General features: G+C 38.6%; 1 protein-coding gene across 9 annotated transcripts in view; it reads right to left on the bottom strand.

Moving 5' to 3' along the window:
- Positions 1-221: 221 nt before the first annotated feature.
- COP1 (COP1 E3 ubiquitin ligase) overlaps positions 222-9,198 on the bottom strand; it is a 236,663-nt gene continuing 227,686 nt past the window's right edge. For all 9 annotated transcript variants that reach the window (XM_044942802.2, XM_025285595.3, XM_044942801.2 and 6 more), the window contains 2 exons: positions 2,702-2,746; positions 222-558 (listed from right to left, as the gene is read on the bottom strand). In XM_044942802.2, coding sequence (XP_044798737.1) covers positions 541-558; positions 2,702-2,746 — 63 coding nt within the window. In that variant the 3' untranslated portion in view covers positions 222-540. The remainder of the gene's footprint in view (positions 559-2,701; positions 2,747-9,198) is intronic.

Raw genomic sequence — 9,198 nt, 5'->3', positions numbered from 1 at the left:
CATAAGGTAAAGTTAATAATGTCCCCATTGACTGTAAGCATTAAATTTACTGAAAAGAGTCCATATGCTTTACATTTATGTTGATATGCATAATTCCAAAGAGGCAGGAAACATGGATCTGACAAGTTATTCACCAGTATATTGTAATTCAGGTGTGCTACGCTTCTTGAAAAGACAAAACGATCTTTTGCCACATTTGACAAAAAGTTTCCCAGCTCAGCTGTGGCTCAATAAACTTTTATTATTTTTTTGTTATTTATTTTTATTCAAAAGAATTTGTTTCCCTATCACAAAAATTAGATAAGCATACCACCAACAGCAGCAAAGTCCGTAGAGTTACATTGATGGTGGAGAGTTCACTGGGTATTCCCAATGTCCCGAAGGTCAAAAGGAGGAAAAACAGGGGAAAAAAAAATACTCAAAACAAATCCAAAACCCATGGTGACTTTGGGGAGAGACACTGCAGGATCTGTCTTCTCTTATTGTCGGCTGCAGATGTATTTCAGCAGGATCTAGTACAATTTAACTTGAGCAAACCCTTCATACCAACTCTAGCACCTAATAGGGAGAAAAAAGAATCAGTATAAAAAACCAGTTTTACAATATAGAAAAAGTTTAATCAGTCTTTATTACACTGTAAATAAAGAACCAAACCCAGTAATCGTTTCCCAATTGCTAAAATGCCAAACAATTTGAAGGGTTTAGACATTAATCCATTCTTACTTTCAATCTGATAGCTGCATGAACTCTTTCAGGTTAGTTATCTCTACAGTTAGGTAGGGTGCCTTCAAGATAAACTACATAAAAAATAAAGATAAATGACTGACTGATGCACAGCGTGAATATGATGTTTTTGGAATATTATGTTGGTATCTTTCCACAATCATAAGAAAAATTTTAACTATTACTGTTTAGAATTTTAATCTATTTCTTGCATTAACAAGCATCTCAAAGTGATTACAGTATTCAAGACCTAAAATCTAATCTTTCCCTATTGCTTCTTTTGTTTTCTAGTCAACTGTCTGGGTGTCAAGATATTTTGTCAGCTATTAGAGTAGCACCTTATCATACAAAAAAAAATTGTCATATTGCTAAAACTAAAAATAAGAAAAAGCAATGATCAGTTATAAAAAGAGTAGAAGAAATGGCTGCGAAAGGACACTGAACGTGAAGAGAGTTGTGAGTACTGTCAAAAAGGATCATGTTAGGTGGAGACTGTAATTCTAGGTGGCTAAGAATTAAAGGAGCAACTTATAGCCTGCTGTGCTAAGGCTTGAGTTATACCTGTGTTTCCCTAATGTCTTTACATTTGGCTAGCACGTTAATTTACATAAGAGGTCAGGGCTGCTGAACAGAAATCTTAGATTTATCACTGAGATTCTATAAGTATGTATGTAGCTTTGAGCTTTCTGTAGATACATTAGCGATCCCAATTGCCTCAAAGGCCAAACATGTAGAAGAATAAAGTACAGCTTTTTCAATACAAGCCTTGCCATGAGAATAAAGAGAAACTGAGAGACTCTAGAATCCCTTAAAATGGAGAGTCTAAGATCTTCTGCCATCTTGTATGGGGCTTCCATGGCACAGCACTGGCTTTTGTCCATGGCCCTCTAGTAAGGCTTCCCAGATAAAAGAAACCAGATGGATAAAAAGAAGTATACCATGTAAATTAATTTGACCAGCTAATAGTGCTGTTCTGCTTTGCATTTGCTCCTTTCATCTCTGTAGGACAGTGTGTGAGGCTTGGATTTGCTCTCTTGAGTACTGGGTCATTCTCCACTCAGGGTGAGTGGAAGGAAGCCATGGCAAAATTAATGTTAAGTGGCAGGGAAATAGATATATCTTATTAAAAAAATGCATTCGGATACTTCTATATCAGCAGAGATTATGTGGAAAGAACTGGTACCCACAGACTAAGTGCTAATCAAACCATGTAGTAAAAACCCTTCTCCAAGACGATGTTTTATTTAAAAGCTCACTGCTTAGCTCAGGATTTATTTATCCAATGTACTGTGCCTACGTGCTGAGCATCCAATGGTGTAACTGGATAATTTTTTTATTTCCTTGAACCCCTAACTACCAAGAAAAGTATGTGGAATACTATATCTGAATTTGGGAATGAGACTGTGAGTGAAGAGACTAAACGTGAAGAGACTAAATCAAAGTTTTCAGATTATACCAATGGCATGATCACATGATCAATCAACTTTCAACAGAAAAGCAGAATTCCTTTTCTTCCCCTAGCAACTGACGAAAAATCTACTTGTCAAGATAGAAAAGGGAGAAAAACTCGAGGAAGAGAAGAATACAATAAGAGTTAAAGACATTTTAAAATTTGCTAAGTGTCTGAGCATCTGTTGCTGTATCCTAGATCCTGTCCCCTGAATATCCAGCGGGATAGCTGCACTGGGATAACAGAAGCTGAACAGTGAGTGGCCCATGGTGAGTCCTTAGTAGTCTTCATCTGGTTGTCATTCTGACCGCCTTTCAGGCCCTTCAGCATTTGTATAACATCTAACAAGTACTATCATCTTCTCCAAAGTTGCAAGCTACCTATTCTTTTCCCCTTCAATCAAAGCCATTTCCAAGCAGACAGACTCATGATTTGGCATGCTCTCTAAGGCTTAGTACAACTCTATATTTCCATGTTATAGTTATAGTCTGCTATAGCCTAAAAATGGAGATGTATAAAATAGCTTACCTTAATTGTACCCTGACTGTTAGCAGCAATCAGCACATTGGACTCCTGGAAAAGAACAAGAACTTTTAGAGTACAGAGATTTCCTGCAGGGCAGCCCAGGAGAATAATTTCCTCTTCATCCTTCTTTCTTTCACTATACCCAAAGACACCAATACAATCTAAACTGGAGAATCAACTTTAACATGTTTTTAACTATGAATTATAAATTCAAAATCCCATATTTTGAGAATTAGATTTAATAAAAAAAAAATACAGTTGGAAGCAGCATAGGAAACTTTCAAATGTAAAGAAAAATAAAAGAGAAACAGATTGTCACTAGGAGGAAAGCCAAGAGAAACAAAGACTGAAACAAAGCACAAATAATAACTTGAGAAAAACAAAGTACACAATTCTTTCCATAGACAACTTCCCCTTCATTCATTTTATCCTTAAGAAACCAGTAATTGGTATACATCTCTATGTACAGCTATTTGCTATTAGGAAAACAAAATAAAACAGAATGTGAATATTCATCTGGAGACAGATGGCTAGCTTTCTTTTCAACTATTCTATCACTCACTATATGCATTTTAAAAACCTTGGTGATTGCTTCAAACAGAATGCATGTGGCAACATATTGTTTAAATATTCTAAGCCTTAAGAAAAAACTATTTCTCTGGAAAGCAGAAAGGATGGAAAAGGAAATAGACAAGACTGGGTTTACCAGAGAGAATTTCACTGAGTAGGAAGAGCTGGGACATGCCTTCTGTTGTAAAGAGTCTAATAGGCTTTGAGCTTTGGAGTGTATACAGGTCTTTTTGTTTTTCAGAGCAGGCAGTCAGAAGGAAGTAAACAGATTCAAAACTGCCATAGAGACCATTTGACTGATGTGAAGTCCAAGTCCAAATAATAGCTCTCAGAAACAGATAAAGTGGTCAAACTTCACTGAAGGATGGGATCTGCCTGAATATCCTACAGGTTTCATCAGAAAGTGATGAAAAGAAAGAACACTTTCGATTTGTATTCTGGCAAAGTTACTGCAACCAATCTTGAGTTAAACCTTAGTTTCTTTGATGCAAAGCATATGTGCTCTACAAACGTCTATATTTCTATCATTTAACTTTCTCCTGGATTGCAAGTAAAGTTACCTTTGAAAACTGTTCACCTTGTTGCTATTGGTGTAGGAGGAAAAAAATAATCTCTTCCGCTAATCCCAAATTTGGGGGATCAGACTATTTCTTGGATGCAGTCAGTGGTGACAGCATCAATGGTCAGTAGTATCAGGAAGGAATAAAGAGGACTTCCCTTGGATAGGAATCTGCCTGCCAATGCAGGGGACGTGGGTTCAATGCCCGGTCCAGGAAGATTTCACATACCTTGGAGCAACTAAGCCCATGAGCCACAACTACTGAGCCCACATGGTGCCACTCCTGAACCCTGTGCACCTAGAGCCTGGGTTCCACAACAAAAGAAGCCACAGCAATGAGAAGCCAACGCACGACCACTAGAGCGCAGTCCCCACTTGCCATAACTAGAGAAAGCCTGAGCAGCAATGAAGACCCAGCACAGCCAAAAATAAACAAATAAGACATAAAAAGGAAGGACTAAAGCCATGCTTTTTCTGGAAGTGGGCATGGGCATTGCTGATGACAGGGTTTGGAACACAGAAACCTCAAATATGGCACATTGGCATATTGGCTATTTCAAGCTAAAGGATTTCAAGAAAATGGCAGAAGCAGGAAGGCTACTCTGCCCTTCCACACCTCCTTCCCTTTTCCCCTAAAATAAAATTCTCATGTGGGAAGTGTTCTCCCTATACCAAGGAAAGGAACATCCTTATCTCCAACAACAAAGGAATGCTAAGAACAATCAGAGTTTCCTGCGGCTTATTACTCCTGAGTACAATTACCTCATACTCCCTAACCTATCACATTGCTTCATGACCCCTCACTCTTCAAAAAAACACAGCAGAGAATACACAGGTCTACTTCCCTGGGTCTTCATTTCCTTATGGAGGCTTTCATGTCATGTAAAACATATTAAATAAATCTATATGCTTTCCCCCGTTAACTGGTCTGTCAGCATTTACAGACCCGGTCAAGGACCCTAAGGGAGTAATGAAAAACCTTTCCTTCCCTGTTGTTCAGTTGCTAAGTTGTGTCTGACTCTTTATGACCCCATGGACTGCAACACGCCAGGCTTCCCTGTCCTTCATTATCTCCTGGAGTTTGCTCAAATTCATGTCCACTGAGTCAGTGATGCTATCTAACCATCTCATCCTCTGTCACCCCCTTCTCCTCCTGCCCTCAATCTTTCTCAGCATCAGGGTCTTTTCCCATGAATTGGCTTTTCACATCAGGTGGCCAAAGGACTGGAGCTTGGGCTTATTTCCAAGCAGAGCATTTCCCTTAAATCAGCACATGAGAGTTGGACCATAAAGAAAGCCGAGAGCTGAAGAATTGACGCTTTTGAACTGTGGTGTTGGAGAAGACTCTTGAGAGTCCCTTGGACTGCAAGGAGATCCAACCAGTCAATCCTAAAGGAAATCAATCCTGAGTATCCATTGGAAGGACTGATGCTGAAGCGCCAATCATTTGGTCACCTGATGCGAAGAACTGACTCATTGGAAAAGACCCTGAGGTTGGGAAAGATTGAAAGCAGGAAGAGAAGAGGACAACAGAGAATGAGGTGGTTGAATGGCATCACTAAATCAATGGACATGAGTTTGAGCAAGCTCCAGGAGTTGGTGATGGACAGGGAAGCCTGGAGTGCTGCAGTCCATGGGGTGACAAAGAGTCAGACATGACCGAGTGACTGAACTGAACAGCACATATATTCTTGAAAACAGTAACATAGGAAAATAGCATTCACTATCAGAATTAGTTTCAATATCCACTTTGGGGAATTATGGGCTATTACTGGGACTGAATGTGCATAGAGTTAATACATCCATATGGGGGGGTTGGTTGCGATAGGGGGTATTCCCAAATCCCTCTTATTTATCTACTCTTTTAGTAAACTAAGTTCAGAAATTGGTTGGAGTGAGTTTTAGGCATCTTTAGGGAATACAATAAGTCACTGTGAGCTTCTCAAGAGGCGGAATTTCTGTATGTGCAGCAGAAAACAACAAAAAGAGGCACTGTAGCATAATGCGATTTCTTCCTAGCAAGAACTTTAAACAAGCTGTTTAAAGTTAGATGCGGCAGTCACCAAGAATTGCTCATAACATCAGGATAATGAAAAATTTATGGCCCAAAGCTACCTCTCTTTCTGCCATTTTGGTTCGAGTCATCTTTCAATACAGAAGAAAGTAGAAAAACCTGGTGGAGTTGAAGACTCATCCTGAAGAAATCCACCTCCACAATTACAGAGATTATTAATTATACAACATAAATTTGTAATTCTTCAAAGGTTGGAAGAACCTCTGAAAAAACATAATATATTACCATACAGTATGAAATTGTATGCTCAATATAAGAAAGTTAACTTGAAACACTTTTTCCTGTGGAGACAGATAAAATATCTCATTTACAAATAAGCTAACACAAGAGAGTGACTGCCCAGTTGGAACTCTCTTTCAGGACTAATATATACGTAACTGAGTCCTAAGAACTTTTAGAAACACTCAAAACTATTAAACATGACAAAAAATACAAGAAAAATAATAGGTTCACTTCTCAGTATGCCCCTCCCTCCAAAGCAAACAAACGTATTAAAAAGGGATTTAGGATTAAACTGTCTTTCAGAAAGGCAGATATTAGCTTAAGATAAATGAATTTATACATGCAAAAAAAAAAATAAAACCAGGTATTTTACTTCAGCATAGAGGTACAGAGGTGATAAATACAAGGTTATTACTATAGCTTTTGAGTACTTCTTGTTTGCATTTTGAATGACTAGTAATTCTTGGCTGTAGCCTACCAGAGCGCTAATGTAAATAAATAAGTTCTGGTTCAATGTGTTGTTTTACTTGCTAAATAAAATAAAAATGCCAGTCAGTAGTTCTCATTATTTTCTCCCTCTTAAAAACTGGCAGTTTTCCTACAAAGACTTCCTCAAGGTTAAGACAATAAAGAAAGTGAAAGTGAAGTCACTCAGTCGTGTCCCCGACTCTTTGCGACCCCATGGACTGTAGCCTTCCAGGCTCCTCTGTCCATGGGATTTTCCAGGCAATAGTACTGGAGTGGATTGCCATTTCCTTCTCCAGGGGATCTTCCCAACCCAGGGAATGAACCCACGTCTCCCACATTGTAGACAGATGCTTTACCATCTGAGCTACCAGGGAAGTCTAAGACAATAATGCTCCTACTATTTTCTTCTTAAGATAAAGAGATTAAAAAAGACAATGGAAAAATCAGCAGCAAGTCTTTTACAAAAGTAGAAGACAAATACATAAGCATATACCAACTTACTGAGAAAGCCGGAGATAGATACCACAGTAACTTAAATTGAAACAAAACTAGCATCCACTGGAACTGTTTCTTCTTTGCCAGCCTGCCTATGAAAGAGCTACTAGCTACTACATTAAAATCCTGAGCAATTGAGAATTGACAATTACTCATTTAGCTTGAAACTGGAGGATACAGTCCTAGAGATCGTCATAATTGATTTTAAATGTGAAGTTGCTTCACTAGATATATAAATATGTGATTAAGAAACTTCTATTTCTGGCTGGTAACAGAATAAATGGAATGGATTTGCCCTCCTACCTTAAACAGGTAGAAAACGGAACAAAATATAAAAGACAGCACTGGACAACAGGCAGAACAGGACTGTGATTACAAGAGGAGAAACGAAAAAGGTCATCCTCCAGTCACCTCAGCTTTCTGCGTGGAGGCCATTTCTGGACCACAGAGCAAGGGAAGGGGATCCAAATAGAACAGAGAGGAATCTGAGAAGACCACAGCAGAGTACGGTGAGGAGACAGAGGTGTAAGCACGGGGTATCTGTGGAACAGCTGGAATTTATAGGGCACAGTACCACAGAGGAGAAAGCTACTTAAAGGTACAGTTCCAGGAACCTGTATTGGGTGCCCTTGATGGTACATCAGAATGTGAGCTCTGTGTGTTCACAGGGTGAAACCACACAAAGCCAGAAAAATAACAATGAAAAGCGAAAGTACAACTACTGAGAATATAAAACATTATCAAATGCTAGAATTCACACAGGGTTAGATGTCAGAGTTTAGACAAACCAGAGTGAAGACAACATTCAATGCCCCCACTTAATAGAGTCCTCAGAGGGTCAGGCCTTATCAGTAGGGCTAACCTGGCCTTAAAACAAATGTTCCTCTAGACCAGGGATTAGCTAACTGACCCTATGGACTAAATCCAGCCCAAACTGCCTGCGTTTTAAGCTTCACTTTTAGTAGAACCCAGCTGTAGGCACCAGTTTACAGTTGACTCTGGTTCCACATCTGAAGATTTAACCAACAGTGAATCAGAACTATTTTGGGGAAAAAAAATCTAGATAGTTCCAAAATGCTAAACTGAATTTGCTATTTGTGGCATCATTTGATTTACAACTATTTACAAAGCATTTACATTGTATTAGATATTATAAATGATACAGAGATGACAAAGTATACAGGAGGATGTGCTAGATTACATGTAAATACTATGCCATTTTATACAAAGACTTGAGTGTCTATGGATTTTGGTATCTGTTGGAGGTCTTGGGAGCAGTCCCCTGTGAATACCAAGGACTGTAGGTAAGCACTGTCTATACATGTTCTGGCACTACAGTAGCAGAATTGAGGAACTGCAACAGAGACCATATGGCCTGTAAAGGCTAGAATATTTGTGATGTGGTCCTTTAAGAAAGAGTTTTGCTAACTGCTACTTTAGTTATCCTGCTGCTGCTGCTAAGTCTCTTCAGTCGTGTCCTACTCTGTGCGACCCCAGAGACAGCAGCCCACCAGGCTCCGCCGTCCCTGGGATTCTCCAGGCAAGAACACTGGAGTGGGTTGCCATTTTCTTCTCTAATGCATGAAAGTGAAAAGTGAAAGTGAAGTCGCTCAGTTGTGTCCGACTCTTAGCAACCCCATGGACTGCAGCCTATTAGGCTCCTCCATCCATGGTCTTTTCCAGGCAAGAGTACTGGAGTGGGGTGCCATTGCCTTCTCCGTTATCCTAATAAAGTTTAAAAACCAAGTCAAAAGAATCAACTTTGTCTCCAAAAACTCAACTTTCTGTCAAAATAAACTTCAATACTCTTAAAAGAATTAAACAAAATCTAGACACTCAACAATAAAGCATTCATAATATATAGCATTTTAGAGGTAAAAATAGGAAAAAATTTCAGTGAGTAGAACCAGATGTAGAAATGAAAATATAACAGAAGTAACAAATGAAGGGTTTAAAGTAAGTATAATTATATTCAAATATTTAAAGGAAACAATGGTCTAATGAGAAAAGAAATGGAAGATATAATATAAAAATCAAATGGAATTTCTTCACTTGAAAAGGATAGTATCTGAAATGAAAAATTAATTGGATGGGCATAACAATAGATAAGAC

Source organism: Bubalus bubalis, chromosome 5, assembly GCF_019923935.1.
Source record: "Bubalus bubalis isolate 160015118507 breed Murrah chromosome 5, NDDB_SH_1, whole genome shotgun sequence".
Taxonomy (NCBI): domain Eukaryota; kingdom Metazoa; phylum Chordata; class Mammalia; order Artiodactyla; family Bovidae; genus Bubalus; species Bubalus bubalis.
The sequence above is the reverse complement of the archived record's forward strand: the minus strand, read 5'-3'. Positions and strand labels throughout refer to the sequence as shown.